Consider the following 17999-nt stretch of genomic DNA (forward strand, 5'->3'; position numbering starts at 1 on the left):
CTTTATTGCCACCATATTACACAGCACTGTACAGAGAATATTTCTCGTTCACATCAGCCCCTGTCCCATTGGAGATTATAGTATACAAGTTAACCCGTGCATGATACTCATGCATTCTAGTCAAATCAAGCTACCTAAGGTGTTAAAAAGGTTCTTGTCATGCTTTTGGGCCATAGCCCAGGCCTCAACCACCAACCACTCCCCACTGTCATCCCCGGCAATCACCAACCACTCCCAACTGTCATTTCTCCTTCAAGAAATATATATATTTTTTTTTAATATCTTTATAAACACTTTTAACACTTAACAAATTAAATTAACAAATTAAAAACATCTTAGTATACCAAATTTCAGCCCTTTCTGATTTTTTTTTTCCACACACACTAAGAATTTAGTAGGTCAGTGTATAACTCCGCCCAGCAGGTGGCGCTGCAGCTTGGTTTTATATTTTCCACACACAGACAGACTAACACACGCCACTAGACATTTATATTATAGATAATTCTGGCTAAGTGGCTAGGACTTCTGCCTCACAGTGCTGGGGTCAACTTGTTGTGGCACAAATATCAACGTGTACTTTCAATTCTTTGCACTCTGTTTAAGATTACATTGTAATGGTATTTGAAATATATAGATACAAATATTATTTTTGATGTGAATGATTAAATATTCTCTGCAAAGTGCATAAATTTTAATAAACAAAAGAAAAATTCCCTCCAGATTCCATCTCCTTCTCCCTTGTTGTTTAAACTTTATGTTGTTATGTTTATTGTTTAAATCCCTACAAGACAGTTTTACAGTCTTTGAATTGTACACATTGGTCTAATAAGTTAATATATTGTCACATAGCCTGAAAACATCTGCAGATCTGATATAAACAGACGACTGTCCTATAAGATCTGCTTTATTCTTTGGATTACATCTAACGTCAGGATTATTGTGACTTTAAAATATCGGATGACATTTGAAGAGCGTTTTTGTCTTCACGTGGAAACATTTCTGATATATTTTGCATTTGGCTGCTAGTTAATATTTTTATTTTTTTCATTTACTTTGCCGTTATCTACTGTTGGAGAAGGAAAGAACAACAAACAGAGTTAGAGTCTGGCTGCTGCCAAGTAAAAAAGACGACACCTTTCATGTTATTGTTTTTGTGAAGATCCAGTAGAGTTTGTGTTGTTGGGGATGGGGTAGAAGGAAAGATGGCGAGAGAACAAGCACTCTTCAAGGACAAGCTTCCATTTGACACGGTTTAAACAATCAACACACAAATGTAAATTGCTCCCTCTCTCTCCCATTTCAACCTGAGAACAAACTGAGACTAAGTAAACGTTCCGGGCTAGTCATATAGACTCTCACAATGAAGTGCTGATTTGGTTGAAGAACTGGAAAGAAAATAACCCAAAACAAAGGTATTAATCGGTTTAATCAGGTAATGATGAACTGTTTGTCAAACAAAATACAGAAGGAGAACGATCTTCAAGGTAGACGTTTGTTCTAAAAGTGTCTGTTGCCTATATCATTATTATATGCAGATATGGAATCTGTATCTGGAACCAGGATAAGTAAAAGGTAAATGATTGCTGTGGCTCAGTGATAATATCATATCATCATCACCATTTATTTATATAGCGCCACTAATTCCGCAGCGCTGTACAGAGAACTCACTCACATCAGTACCTGCCCCATTGGAGCTTACAGTCTAAATTCCCTAACATACACACACACACAGAGTAGGGTCAATTTGTTAGCAGCCAATTAACCTACCAGTATGGTTTTTTTTTTGGAGTGTAGGAGGAAACCAGAGCACCCGGAGGAAACCCACGCAAACACGAGGAGAACATACAAACTCCATACAGATAAGGCCATGGTTGGGAATTGAACTCATGACCCCAGCGCTGTGAGGCAGAAGTGCTAACCACTGAGCCACTGTGCTGCCCATACACAGGCATGATCACTGAGCCCTTCTTCCAACAGTCACTGAGAGGAGCACTGGTAAACAATATAATGAGGTGGGGTCAGTATGGAAAATATAGGGGTATTTATAAATGTAATTTACTAGATTTTGGAGATGGTGTCACAAATTACAGAAAAACTGTTATTCAGATAAAGTCTGAAGCATTTAGAATAGGTAAACAACGAATATTTTGTTTACAATTGTACAATTTGCCAGTGATTACTTGTACCATACTTGTGCCTTCTTTCTGGACCACCTCTCCAGGGGATCCAAAGGGCAAGTGCGGGTGTAGGGAGATTTGGGTAAGGGGGACTGTGACGTCGCGAATCACGCCATCAGGACCCATCTGGCGGAGTTTGGGAGGGTGGGCAATTCTCCTTGGTGTCCGGGAGGATTCCCCAAAATTTGGGAGTCTCCTAGACATGGCGGAAAAGTGGGCTAAGTATCATCATCACCATTTATTTATATAGCGCCACTAATTCCGCAGCGCTGTACAGAGAACTCACTCACATCAGAGCTTACAGTCTAAATTCCCTAACATACACATACACACACACACACAGACACACAGATCAAGAGAGACTAAGGGAAATTTAATAGCAGCCAATTAACCTACCAGTATGCCATTTTCTCATATTGATTACGGTCTAATTCACTTGAACAAAGACACATCACTGAGAATGCAATTTATCAAATCACTAGCAAACACAGCACGAACAGCCCCAGTGACATGGACTAGGTGCACACTGAAGAAATCTCCAACCGTTGTGGTATCTGCAACGATTTCACTAACGACTGAAGGTCCGATCGGTCGGGGGATTCATACGTACGCACTGACATGCTTTACCTTCAGATCTGTGCTCTTCACCTGGTCCTTCATCTGGTCCTCTAGTGTTCAGAGAATGACAGCACAATATTCATTCATTGCTGTCGCACTGATTAAAACTGCCTTGTTATAGCTATCCAGATGCCATAATGAATTTCGTTAGCTTCTGTTGACTCTGAATCGAAATATTCAATCTCAGAACGAACAAACTATTCCATCTACAGCACTCTCTACATTTAGTCACCGAGACAAGTTCATTGCCGGCATAGGCTGAAAAGACCAGGGGTATATTTACTAAACTGCGGGTTTGAAAAAGTGGAGATGTTGCCTATAGCAACCAATCAGATTGTAGCTGTCATTTTGTAGAATGCACTAAATAAATGACAGCTAGAATCTGATTGGTTGCTGTAGGCAACATCTCCACATTTCCAAACCCACAGTTTAGTAAATATACCCCCATGACTCTACGGAGATCGTGATAGCGAGTGCATGCACATTACATGATCGGAAGGTGACTGGAACGAGATTATTACAGTACAACCAACTAAATGAAACGACAATCGGCACTTTGCAACGTCATTCATTGTGTGATTATACGCACTAACGCAATATGTGGCCGAGCAGTCGTTTTATCGGGAGATTGGCCCGATAATCGTCTGAAAAACCTCCAGTCTGTTCCTAGGTTAATTCCTAGTGAATTGACAGACTGCATCCTCATGAGGGCCTGATTCATTAAGGATCTTAAATGAAGAGGATCCTTATTTCAGTCTCCTGGACAAAACCATGTTACAATGCAAGGGGTGAAAATTAGTTTTCTGTTTTGCACATAAGTTAAATACTGACTGTTTTTTCATGTAGCACACAAATATCAACTTTAAAATTCAGTGTACAAATAAGCTATCAAGTATTTGTGTGCTACATGAAAAAACAGTCTTATGTGCAAAAGAGAAAACTCGTTTGCACCCCTTGCATTGTAACATGGTTTTGTCCAGGAGACTGAAATAAGATACCTCTTCATTTAAGATCCTTAATGAATCAGGCCCAAGGATTGCATCAGTTCACAAAATAGCTGCCCTCACTTTGTGTGGGCATTGGGTAAACTTTGATGGGACTCACTGTATGTCCGTTTATAAGTATGTATGAGCATAGATTTAATTAAAAGCAAATACATTATGTTGTATAAAATGATGCTGTCTGTAGAACCCTTTTAGTTACAGACTAAGAAAAATCTTCATGGAGAGCAACGGCAACAGTGACACCTGCAGATTAAGGAACAACACCTTGAGATGTCACTTATTATATTATTATAAGGACATCTTTGGTATCTACCTGCACATCTTTATATCACGCTGCCCTTAACACTCAAACCACTTACCGCACATGTAATGATTGAATCATTAGTTTTGTAACATATTGTACAAATATTGCTAAGGAATAAATTAGCTTAATACAAACAAATCTGTCAGGCCGAATGCTTGTCTACAAGTTTGATAGATAAGTTTTGCTAAGTTTCATACGTCAGCATCGGATTGGTGTATTATATAGAAACTGTTTTCTCGATTGCCTGTTGGGGGTGATTTGATCATTGAATTGATCATTTACAATTTGCTTCTTCTTTGTGTCCTATATTTAGTAGCTGGTCAGCAATCGTATCTTTTAAACAAAATTGAACAAATGAAAGAATGTGCAGCCAGTCAAAGTAGCTTTCAACTAAGAACATATCCTGGATATAGCTAAACTTTTTGGGCCTGATATAGAATTGTTCATAAGGTGCGCAGTTTGCATATGAGTAAAGGATGTGTCTACACAGTTGCGTTGCTGCGCGTCTTAAGATACAGTCAACCTTAACTCTAAAGCTGGACACACACTACAAAAAATGACTTCAGATTAGAGGTGCTCACTGACCCCCGTGAAGTGGTTTTGGATCTGGACTAGCTGCGTGTTTTGGTTCTGGTTTTGGCAAAACCGCCCTCATGTGTTTTGGTTTTGGATCTGTATTTTTTTAGAAAAATTGCAAAAATATGCTAAAGTCACATAATTTTGCTCTTTTTTTGATCCTACATTATTATTAACCTCAATAACACTATTTTCAAGTCATTTGCAGTCAATTTTGACCACCTAACAGATCACAATATTATTTTTATACACTTTCGGACAAATACTGCAGCGATGTAACAATGACGTTTTGCCTCATTTTCGATTCCGAAAAAGCGCGAAAGTACCGAGCCGGCTCGGTACTCGGATCCCGTCAGTTCGGGTGTGTTCAGTTCTCGAGGAACCGATCCTGAGCATCTCTACTTCAGATGCGATTTCTGTAATGATTTTACCAAGGACTGAAAGTCCCGATGATTGTTGCCCGACATTGTTGATTGTGAGTTTTAGGAAGTTTATAAAACCAAATCAAACGGTAGGTGGTGCTTTTGTACGATATAACCTGATCGTGGCAGCGTACACAGTAATGTCCTATCTGACCAAGCAGTCATTTATAATGCCCTCTGCGCGATAATTGCATAAGTTTGTGCCCAGCTTAACTTATAGATGGGTAGGGGCAAAGATGTGACAACCACCAGCATCAACGCCAAACTTGCTCTTGGTTTATGTGGGTGCAAACTTTACCTCTCGTAGATAACATATTTCAAGACAAAATAAGGTACATATCAAAGAGACGTGCTTAATGTGCGACTGCATGCCCTTCATTGCACTGTATTTGCTTTATTAACATACAATAGGCCTGATTTATCAAGAAAAGTAAGCAAAAAAAAAAAGTAGTACGTTTTCTCCTGGACAAACCATGTTTCAATGCAAGGAGTGCAATTTTTTTTATTATTTTGCACATAGTTAAATGCCTGCTACTTTATCCTGTAACACACAAATACTTGATAGCTTTATTTTTACATTGAAATTTAAAGTTGATCTATTACAGGCCCTACCCCAACTATAAATCTGCCATCACATTTTACATTTATCTCCCCCTCCAATGCAACATGGTTTTGCTAAGGTGCAAAGTTGCTCATTTTTTAAATTTCCTTCCCTTAATGAATCTGGCCCAAAGTGTTTATAAGTGTAGAGCGCGTATAAACATTGCGCAACACTCTTTACGTCACGTACTGTTTGTATGAATAAAACATACTCGCTCCATCTATATGTAACATTTACTGCTGTAAAAAATATGGTTTTATCAATTGCTTAGAAATTTCTTTGAAAACTTTTAACATTTCCAAATTGTCCGTTTATTCTCTTCTTCTGCGCAATTTATTATGACATAATGAACTATGTTCCACATATACCACTCGTTATAGTGCCTGTGGGACCCATTCACATAAAATTCACCTACTCTCTGATCATAGAAGTATATCACCCAAAATAGAAGTTTGTGATGTATCGTCATTTCACTTACAACAACTTCAAAGTTTTTGAGAACTTTCGAGAGGGTGAAAGATTGCTGTGTGTTCACAGCATGAGGTCTTTAAAATTACAGTAATTGTGCAGTGAATCATGTTTTTCCCAGTAATTTGTTTATTAGTAATCCATTGGCATCTCAAGCCCATCCACAGTCACCCTCTGAAGCTCGAATCCATTGATAATTGGACCTGCTGTACACCTCTCTCAGCTTTTCCCATCTGTCGGAGGAATGTTAATGATTTTTTCAGATGGGCGCAGGCCTGATGTTAAGAATGGCATTACAATCAGTGGGCTTTTTGGTGAGCGGAGTTGAGTTACGTGAATGTGACACTACCGTTTGTTGAAGAATTACAGTTCTTGCAAATGCCAATATTTCAACCATTTATTACAGAAGCAAAGAGCAATAATTGCAGAGCGATTATTCCCAGCTGCACCTATAAGCATATAGAATGACGACACAAATAAGAGAGTAGGACAGGTGGGCTTGTACCGCGTAATTAACTCTGATTATCCATACTTACAGCGCTAAGGTAATTATGTAAAGAAATAGTGTTTATGGGATACATTTTTTCGGCTAAGTCTGCAAAAGTAGATTGCAAGCTTTGGGAATACTTGTTTATTTGTCAGATAAGTTGTGATTCTGAAGCTGAATTGTTTTATTTGTATTTACTACCTTCATAGCTCTCTGCATATGTAGCTTCATTTTTTTGTAACAACAATTTACAGATTATTAGTTTACTAATCTGCATAGGAATTTACAGAACTTTTGACTGTTCTAATTAACCACTGCTTCATATAGGAGTGTACTGTGCATATAGAATAGTATAGATTATTATTATAATCATATTAGGCAGTGCTCTATAGAATGTGTAATCTATCACATCAGAACCCTGCTCCTTTGGAGCCTTCAATTCCCTAGAACACCCATACAAAGACACAGACTAGAAGCCAATGAACCTTCCAGTATATTTTTGGAGTATGAGAGGAAACCAGAGCACCCGGAGTAAACCACACAAACATGGGGAGAACATACAAACTCCACGCAGATAAGGCCATGGTCGAAATTGACCCCAGTTCTGTGGGGCAGCAATGCTAACTGTGTCACTGCTATATCAAGGTTTTAATTTAAAGAAAAAAGAAAAAAAAAAAAAGGCTTATTATTAAAAAGAATTCACTTACAATGTAATATTCACTTTAGAACATTTTGGGATCTATTTACTAATGTAATTAAAAAGTGACCAATCAACGCAATTTATTAATAAAATATCGCCAGGTCAGATGAGCTTTAATCAGCTGCCTCGGTATATTGGCCTGGAGCGGTAATGGTTAACTCATCGCTTCGCTGGGCCAGTCGGAGAGAATATTTGCACGCGTGAACTTGCTAGCCGGTTCAGCCATGCACAGTGTAAGTGCAAGACCAAACTTTCAGCTCCACTTGTTGTACGAAAGAAAAATATTGTTATGAATAGATCAGAAATATTTTTTAAAACAATTATTACACTGAGATGGCGATAAAAGAACAAATATTACAGCCTACTGCAGTGATCCTTGATAAGTAGACTTCCCCATACAAAGCAAAGTCTCTGGGTGACCTCTTGATGTATAAAGCGAATCCCTAGTACCCAAAAACACCTGTAGACTTTTCTCTCTATGATAAGTATACTCTTTAATCATACTTGCCTACTCTCCCGAAGTGTCTGGGACCCTCTTGGACCTGGGTGAAGGCGGGGCTTAATGTGTCAATCATGTCATCACGCTCCTTCCGGCACTTGCCACCTGACCTCTCCTCTGGGAGATTCGAGAGGGAAGTAACCAAATCTTCTAAAAACATGTTTCCATATGGATAAATGATATTTAACTGAAAATAAACTATTCCTTTCTTTTCAAAACAGGGCAGTAACAACCTCTCTAATCAAGCTGTACCTGTTCAATCCCAAAAGAAGCTGGATTACTATCATGTATCATACTTGCCAACTTTTCCTCATTGGCTTCAGGGAGATCCCGGGGGAGGTGGGCGTGTGGGGAAGGGGGGGGCTTGAGGAATCGCATCATTTTGGCCCTGCCCCTAAACGATTGTCACAATTGTGGCCAATTACAGCAGGGGGTGGGGATAAGGTGGCACAATGTTTGCGTCATTAAGCCCCAACCCCACCACTTATCTATTGCGGGGACGAGAACCGGGAGGTTGCCCTGGTCTCCCAGAAATGCGGGAGTCTCCGGACATTCCGGGAGAGTGGGCAACTATGCGTTAAAGAAAAGCAGCTAATGAATTTCTAGATACTGGAGTGTCTTATACATTTCTGTCTCCATTACTGAAGTCATGTTGTCTTACCTGTCAGTCTTTGATTAAATCTTGGTCTCCATGAAAATGGCCACCTCCATAGGCATCAATACATGGACATAGGACCAGGCCCGGCGCTCCCATTAGGCAAGGTTAGGCACTTGCCTAGGGCGCCGGGCTCTGGAGGGCGCCACAGTATTCTAAAATACTTTAAAACTGTGCGGCGACCGCTGACCATACCTGTCACGGCCGCCGCACAGCATTCAGATGGACGGGGAGGGGGGGAAGAGGCTATTTTGTCACCACCACCGCCGCCTCTCTGCTCCGTCTCCTCCCCTCCACTTACTAGTGTCAGTGAGTGGAGGGGAGGAGACGGAGCAGAGAGGTGGCGGTGGTGAGACAAGGTAAGGAGAGGAGGGAGGAGGGCGGCGATTTTTGCGGGGGGGGGGGTGCCGCTTTTTTAAAAATGCCTAGGGCGCCGTGGACCCTAGCACCGGCCCTGCATAGGACACAATTTCTGAACTGTGTCATCATGCCACAGTCTTGTACTGGCTCAGCATCAGGGAGAATGCCAGACTCTTCAGGGAGTGAGGGAGATCACCCCTATTTCAGGGAGTCTCCCTGACATTCAGGGAGAGTTCCAAGTATGTCATGTACTCTGTTCAAATACTGATCAATTTCATGAGTATTTGTTTTTATTCTAATATGTCTTTGATACTCATATAAGCAGTTGCCAAATTCTCAGATTGTTTTGCCAATATACATTAATCCACATGCCTACCTCCCAACATTTAGATTTATGAAATCGGGACAAAATAAGGCCTATCCTGATCAACTCAGAAACACTTTTTGATGAAACTCTACCTAGTTTTGTGTGAGCCACAGCTCTGTTAAGTTCTGCGAATCTGGAATGTCCCACCAAAAATGGGAGTTGGGTGGTACACACATAAGGACTTTAAAATATAAATAATATATGCATCACAAGAAACAATTTCTCTCACTTTAAAAATGGCCTTACCATTGGATTTTATCAATGAAAAAGTTGCACCACGTTTACATTTGTACCATGTGCAGCAATGGTACAAATGCAGAGGATCGGAAGGACATCTAATTGATGCATGTAGGTAGTTAGAAGTGAAGAATTAATAAAACGCATATTTATTAATTGTTGTACGACTTATTTAGTTGATGTATTAAAATGTCCCGGTTCCAGGTTTAGACCTCCCAAAATTTCAGAATCAGGAATCAGGACAGGCAGGGCCGTAACTAGGGCTGTGCGACAGGGGCGACCGCCCAGGGCGCAACGCTGAAGGGGGGTGCAATTTAGGAATATTTTAGGTTAATTTGGTTAAAATTGAGGGCTGGGGGGGTGCGGTATTTGTCTTTCTCGCCCAGGGCGCTAGAATTCTAAGTTACGGCTCTGGGGACAGGTGTCATGGTTGTATCATGTGAAGGTGTGTCTAGGGCTCATGAAGCGCCATGCTGTCTTTTACCACCTCCCCTGCCCTCCAAATACCCGCACATACCAGTAGCAGATGCACGTAACACCTGTTCCCTGCAGACCAGTGGTGAATAGGAGATACCTCCAAACGTTTCCACCCATTGGACGAAACCGTCCAGATCGGGAAGGTGGGACATAGCCCTCAAATAAATCGGGAGCGTTGTGAGGTATGCAGGCACCACACTGAACATCTGGATCTCACTGCAGACATGGACACCTGTCCTTCTGGATAAAGCGCTAACCACACGCAAAGGCGCCAACTGTGGAAACAGCAGGACAGTCCTCTGAAATTGGTACTGTCCTGTAGGGAGGTATGCATTTGTGGAGTGGGAAGGGCTGTGCGCCCTTCCGCATAGCAAGCAACACCCCTAAAAATTAAACAGCTACACCATTTTTGTTTTACTTAAATAATCTCACTCTGCAAAATTAAATCTAATTTTTTTGCCCTTCTCTACAGAACTAGGCACACTGGTGCACCGACTCCGAAATGCCCTCACTCAGCCAAACTCTTCCTATCAGCAGGCCCAAACTTCTGCTGCTCTGCAAACTCCACCTGGCCACTTACCCCCACGCGTTTTGACAGAAATCTAGGCGCATATGAGTAAATTGAGGCGCACAGCCCCAACCAAGGGGGGTTTTGCTCTGCACTTAGGCAGTTTTGCACTTTAGAAATGACCCCCAAGGTAAATAGAGAGCTGTGCTGTAGGTTAGTATCTCCCCATATCAGTCATGTGCTAGATTTCCCCCATGCTCTGCTCTAATGTCAGGCGGAATCTTATATATCCGGAACTGAAGCTCCCTAGCTGAGTTCCCGCCCGAGCCGTGCTGGTTGCACTCCCCCTCATACGCTGCAGTGTGTCCCAGTGATTACCTTCCCCCTTTCCATTTTCGTGCACGTTGCTGGCGGAAGCCGGGATTTGAGGTTGGTTCGGGACAGTCCGTGACATCTGTCATCGCCATGACCAAGGAGGAGAACAAGGGGTAAGATGGCGCCGGGACCATTATTAACCCCTTACCTGTGGGGGGCATCGATGGCAAACAAAGGGTTAACACCCGGGCACAACCTGGTGCGGAGCAACAAGTCCCAGCATGCCCTGGCAGGTCGTAGGCATGCTTGGACTTGTAGTCCCTACAGCTGCATGGGTGGCCTTTGGAATCTAGTCACTTAATTGCCCCCAGTAGCCATTATCTGCCCTTGTCATCCAGCAACAGGGCAGTTATATATATATAGCCCGTATGGAACTGGTCAGTGGGGTTGTCCCATCCTGGGATGCAGCCCCCCCATAATACATATGTTAATGTATATACCACCACTTTTTATTGATTGCTTTTATAATAGTTTTTAGTTTACAAATGTGCACTGTTCACTCCCTGTTGGTCAAATTACTTTCACTTTTTTTTTTAACTGTTGCTTCCCACCCCGAAGAGATGAATATATATATATATATATATATATATATATATATATATATATATATATATATATATCCCTGTTCCTGGGTGTGTTGTAATGTACATTTGAAGTGTCCCCCATATACATGATTTATCCCAATTTTTGCAGTAGGAGTGTGTCAAGCAGCCTTGGGCAAGTTGCTGGGGATTGCATCATGCTGTCCTCCTGCTATTGGGATAGTGCAGTGAATTTGTGAGAAGCTGATGTCTGCTTCTAGTGGACACGGAAATAAGTGTGTATACAGAAATTGCACTTTTAAGTACTGGCTATAATAAAACGTCAAATTATAGAAATGTAAAAGTAGCTAATCTTAGGTGAAGCATGATTATAGAGCAGAAAATCTGTATAACCCTTCTGTAGTACCTGACAGAGTGACCATGTAATTTCTATGTAGAACCAGGGGTGAGATAAGACAGTGGTGGGTACAGGTTAACATTAGTGGGCACCCAACGGCCCCCTTGACAAACAAGAGAGGTAACTTTCAAACGTATCCTAACAGTAGAGTGTAACAGGTTTTCTCCAGGGAGCTGTATATGTCAAAAGAAATCATATCATGCTGTGTTTTAGTATTGGGGAAGATGAGATCAGGGCTGTGTTATGACTCTGGCTAGTCTTGTAATTTGAGCTAAGTTTGTTTATTATTATTATTATTATTATTATTATTATTAATATCTTTTATTTATAAGGTGTAACAAAACCCAGTGTGATACATGACATAAACAGAAGCAGTGATACATAACATGATACATATAGAACAAAATACAAAGACCAGACATTATTAATAAACAAATGTACAGATAAGACATTAATGCAGATCAAAAATTTTTTAGGACAGAGAGAAAGAGTGATGGTATTGACTAGCGTGACATAAAACAGGGCTAGGGAAGCAGGCCAAGAGGTACAAAGGGTGATGGCATATGAGAAGGAGAACACAAGGAGGGCTCTGCTCATGAGAGCTTACATTCTAAAGGAAAGGGGGAGACACAAATAATGAGGTATTGAGTGGGGGTGAAACCCGGGACAAGGGAGTTAGGAGGAAGGCTGATAGGTTTGAATAAAGAATTGAGTCTGAAGGGCACGCTTGAAGCCGTTAAGAGTATAGGCTAACCTGATAGGGTGTGGGAGATTATTCCACAACTGGAGAGCGACCTGGGCAAACTCCTGGAGGATGGAGTGAGAAGAAGAGGTAATAAGTGAAGTAGTGAGGCGGAGGGAGCAGCAAGGAGTGAGGTTGGAGATGTAAGGGCGGAGAGGATTGATTGAGAACTTTGAAGGTGAGGATGAGCACTTTAATTCAATTGTAGGCGATGGGGAGCCAATGTAGCGACTGGCAGAGAGGGACAGCAGGGATAGAGCGGCAGGAGAGATAAATGAGGTGGACCTCAACACTGAGGATAAATTTAAGAGGGGCAAGGTGAGAATCAGGTAGGCCAGAGAGAAGATGGTTACAGTAATCAAGGCAAAAATTACAAGTAAGGAAATACTGAGTTTAAGAAAGCGCTGGGACATCCAAGATGAGATGGCCAAGATACAAGAGGAGGCACAAGACATAAGGGAAGGGGAGAGGTCAGGGGATGAAAGATAGATTTGGGTATAGAGATAGAGGTGGTACTGGAGGCCAAAGGAGCGGATGAGGTCACCAAGGGAGGAGGTGTAGAGGAAGAAGAGCAGTGGGCCAATAATGGAACCTTGGGGAAAAGGAGCGGTGGGTGAGGTAAGAGGAAAACCAGGAGAGTACAGTGTTACAGAAGCCAATAGATTTGAGAGTTTGCGAAAGGAGGGTGTGGTCAACCGTATCAAAGGCAGCAAAAAGAGGGATAACAGTATCAAAGGCAGCAGGGAGGTTGTGAGGGATAAGAAGAGAGTAGTGTCCTTTAGATTTAGCGAAGAGAAGATCATTAGTGACCTTAGTGAGGACAGTTTTGGTGGAGTGGAGGGGACAAAAACCGTATTGGAGTGGGTCAAGGAGGGAGTGTGTAGATAGCATCGAGATGAGACGGTTGTAGACAACCCATTTGAGAAGTTTGTAGGCAAATGGAAATAGGGCGATAATTAGAGAGGCAGGGTCCAGGGATGGTTTTTGAGTATAGGGGAGGGGATCGGGTCATGTGGAGAGGGGTGAGGAGGAGAGGGGTGCGGACTTTATCTGAGTGAAGTTAGCGAAGGACGGTGGGTTAGGAAGTAGGGAGAAAGAGGTGGAGATAGTGTCTTTGGAGATGAAGTGTGTAGCAAAGTTGACAGCAGAGAGTGGGGGAGAGGAGGGAGTTTGAAGATGGCAAAGAGGAAGTGGGGTTAGAAGATTGGGAGGAAATAAGAGCCTTAAAGAAGGATTGTTTAGAGAATGATAGGGCAGAACTGTAAGAGGTAAGTATGAATTTGAACTGAAGGAAGTCAGTATAATTTTGTGACTTTCTCCAGAGCCGTTCTGCATTACGGGAGCATTTTTGAAGATAGCGGGTAAGCTTGGAGTGCCACGGTTGAGGCAGGGGTCAACAATGCTTGATGTTGATTGCTGGGACAACAGAATCAAGAGCAGTGGTAAGGGTGTGATTATAGAAGGAGACAGCCTCATTGGCGCAGGAAAGAGTGGTAATGGGGGAGAGGGGCGATGCCAGGGAGGAGGAGAACGTGGCTGGGGAAAGTGAGAGGGGTGGAGAGATACTAAAAGAGAGTAGATGGTGGTCAGAGAGAGGGAAAGATGAATTGTTGAGGTCAGAGACAGTGCAGAGATGTGAGAAGACCAGATCCAGGGAGTGGCCACTGTGGTGGGACTGACAGGAGGTCCAATGAGAGAGACCAAGTGAGGAGGAGAGGGAGAGAAGTTTGGAAGCAGCAGGGTCTGAGGGATTGTCTATGAGGATGGAGAATGTGAGGGAGCCAGGCGGCAAAGTGATCAAGGAATTGAGAGCCGGGACCAGGAGGACAGTAGATAACAGCAACATGGAGGTGGGCTGGGTAGAAGAGGCAGATAGAGTGTACCTCAAAGGAAGAGAAAGAGAGGGAGGGTTCAAGGTGAATAACCTGGAAAAAGCAGCAGAGGAAAGAAGTATACCAACGCACCCACCTTGCCGGTCCTCAGGTCTAGTTGTGTGGGAGAAGGACAAGCCTCCGAAAAGAGAGAGCAGCAGAAGAGCTAGTATTCTTACGGGATGGCCAGGTTTCAGTAATGTCAAGCAGGTTGAAGGATAAAGAGATCATGGATAGAGGTCAGTTTGTTACAGACTGACCTGGAATTCCAGAGACCCCAGGATAGAGTAAAAGAGGGGAGAGGAGAAATGTGGATGAGGTTGTTGGGGTTTCTGGACTGGTTGTGTTAGGTCAGTTGTTGAAGCTAGGGCTAAGTTCAAGTTTAGAGTCGTATGTAATATTAATACTATGCAAATGTTATGATTAAGGTTTTAAGCTAAGGTCTCATTTATTCTTGCATTAAGTTTGCTAGCTGTGGTTTCAAAACCGCAGGATTTAGTAAAGGCCACACAGCCAGTAAAACGTCTGAAAACAACAGTTTACTAAACCACCGCTTTACAATTCGCTGTCACGATTTTTAAAATACAAACAGTCAGATTTACTAAGCTGCTGCTTAACCAACCTCCGGGAAACACAGCAGCTAAACAGCCAAAACAAAAGAGGTGGCTCGAACTGCGCGCTGTTTGAGTGATCTCGCCATTCAGTGACCTATGAATTATGGGGACAATCATTATTAAGGGGCAAAATTTATTTATAATGAACTTATGAGGTCAGATGGTATTTTTAATTATATTATGGGACAATATTATTGTATTGTTGTATTATAGAGAAATATGTAGTACCACATGTGCATCATAAATATTGATTGCCCCCATTAGCAATTAAATAGTATTGTACCTTTTAATATAATTATATATTCATATTAGCCCCATAATTATGATACAATAATAAAAACCGCCACCAAACACAATTTTTTTAGTAAATCTTCCCCCAGGAGTAATTTTAGTGTAATGACTGTATAGTTTCTGGTATTTTTTCAGCTATGATGTACTCTACAAACCTCACAGGCTGGACGTGTGATTAGATTAGCTGACCTTGTGTGGCCCCATCCTGGCAGACTAAAATCTGATTAAATTGGGTTGCCCAATGAGCTCCATCGCAGTATGTGAGCTTATTGTCTGATACAGAAGAGGATGGGTGGTAGTACAAAGAGGCCAGATGCACAGTATATTCCGGTCATTTGTCATTGTGCATATCATCATCATCACCATTTATTTATATAGCGCCACTAATTCCGCAGCGCTGTACAGAGAACTCATTCACATCAGTCCCTGCCCCATTGGAGCTTACAGTCTAAATTCCCTAATATATACACACAGACAGACAGAGAGACTAGGGTCAATCTTGATAGAAGTCAATTAACCTACCAGTATGTTTTTGGAGTGTGGGAGGAAACCGGAGCACCCGGAGGAAACCCACGCAAACACGGGGAGAACATACAAACTCCACACAGATAAGGCCATGGTCGGGAATCAAACTCATGACCCCAGTGCTGTGAGGCAGAAGTGCTAACCACTGAGCCACTGTACTGCCTTGACAGGTGTTTATGTTTTCTATCTTAAAAAGATTCTTGCAAATTTATCATATGGAGATAGAGGGTTAAAGTAATGCGTTTTCCTCTCCAAGTGCTTCTTTATTTGTATGGTATAAAGTACTGCATGTGTGTTTCCTTTGTCACGGACAGTTCCTATGAAACAAAAATTATATGTAGGACCATATAAAAGTTTCATAAGGACCATGAGTGAGACAGCTCACTTATGAACATCCTTAGTGCCCTGGAAGCCTGTAACTGCTGTGACAATGTTTGTTGTTGTTGTTTTTAAAATATTGTTTTTTGTTTCTTTTTCCTTTTTACCAGTACATGGTATAAAGGATAGTTTGGAGTAGGGACGTATGATGGGAATGTGATATACAGATGTTATTTGCATGTAAAATTAGTAAGCACAGAGTAATATAAACATTGTAACACTATATATGCTGTGTACAAGTTTTCTCAAATTAGCTGCGGAAACTACAAAATATTTTTACAAAAGTTGAGATTGCGAAACCCCTTGAGTCACCAGCACGAGTTAAGTGACAGTGACGTCTGTGTAGTGGCAAGCTTCTGGCATTTGATTGACGGGCACACGTGGGATCTTCTTCATTGCTGGTACAGCAGACTGAGCTGTTCAGATTATCATCAGAAATTCAGTTCATTAGTCATGTGTGATTGACAGACATCTGTGGGTGACATTCTTGCATTTCTATAAATCCCCTGTGTGGATTTGTGCTTTTAAATCCTAATCTAAAATGGCAAGAGTCAAAATTTTTTGGGGGCGAGACACCCAGAGGTGAGGATTGGGTCCTGTCAAACATAACAGCTGCAAAGTAGTGTTGCTTGGAGTACATTAAAGTTCAGATGGCTTATGGTTATGTATACGGTTACACTAAAAGCTATAATTAGTTCTTTGAAGGCCTGAGACACATAAGAGAATGGGACTATGAGCTGCAGTTACCAAGTGTTTTATAAGTATTTAAATTGGTGCAAATCTTAACTCCCAATACAAATTATAACATTATAAAACATTTTTTACCTTTACTTAAATGGCATAGAAGCTCTATTTAATAAGGAAATTATTCAGTAAATGCTTATTGCACATATCGTCCTATTTTTGCAAAAGTCTCCCACATTCCTAATCACTGACTTCAATCAATAAAATGTCCTTTTTGGAACATCGTGAGCTCTTTACAACAATTTCTTTTATTATACTGTTTTCGTTGCTCTCAGCTTGTCTCCAACTGTTCTCTACGCTTTGAGATATTATCGTGGAAAGTTAAGTTATATCAGCACATAACAAAATCTGTGGCTCAGCAAAAGTTAAGGGCAAAGGAAAAGTGCATCCAAGGGTGAGACTTGTTCAATTTATCCCTCAAATTCTGCAGACTTTTCTGTAGATTTATTAAAAGATGCCATGGCCTACACAACGAGGACAGCCATAGGCCTGGGAATACAGCCTATAATTTCATTAGGACCTAGTGATATCGCTGAGGCATGGTGCAATTTGTACAGTGCTGGGCTGCACGATCATTAATGTTAGGTCAGCTCAGAATTGCTGCCTCTGCTATCTAAGCGATGAGACGCTTTAATTTTACAGGGCAAACATGTACTTCGGAAGAGTTACAAGTAGTAACATGTATTCAGGCATTTTAATAAAACATGATATATATTTTCCACCACTGCATATGTTGTGAGCAACTGTATTAAACAGATCTGGCTAGGAACCCATAGCATGCCCTCTGTATTCCGTTGTGTGTGCAGGTGTTCCAGTTCTGTTATCAGGATTACAGATTGAGACGCTGTGGTTTAGAGTAGGTTTGTGTGCTTGGCACTCGCTATAGACCCTCTTGTTCCCCCCTCCACCCTGTTGTCTTTTGTTGTGTAACCACTGACGTCACGTCACACACCTGTACCGGCTGCACTTGGGGGGCTATATGTGGGCGTGCGGTGTTCTGCCACTCTAATCAGTTTAATCACCTGACTGCAGGCAGATCGCTCCATCCCTCGCGCTCACT

General features: G+C 41.7%; 1 protein-coding gene across 1 annotated transcript in view; it reads left to right on the forward strand.

Annotated features, from left to right (window-relative positions):
• Window positions 1–10801: 10801 nt before the first annotated feature.
• Window positions 10802–17999, forward strand: part of DARS1 (aspartyl-tRNA synthetase 1) — a 74017-nt gene continuing 66819 nt past the window's right edge. Inside the window, exon 1 of the mRNA XM_075180949.1 lies at window positions 10802–10948. Coding sequence (XP_075037050.1) covers window positions 10926–10948 — 23 coding nt within the window. The 5' untranslated portion in view covers window positions 10802–10925. The remainder of the gene's footprint in view (window positions 10949–17999) is intronic.

Source organism: Mixophyes fleayi, chromosome 7 (genome assembly GCF_038048845.1).
Source record: "Mixophyes fleayi isolate aMixFle1 chromosome 7, aMixFle1.hap1, whole genome shotgun sequence".
Lineage (NCBI taxonomy): Eukaryota > Metazoa > Chordata > Amphibia > Anura > Limnodynastidae > Mixophyes > Mixophyes fleayi.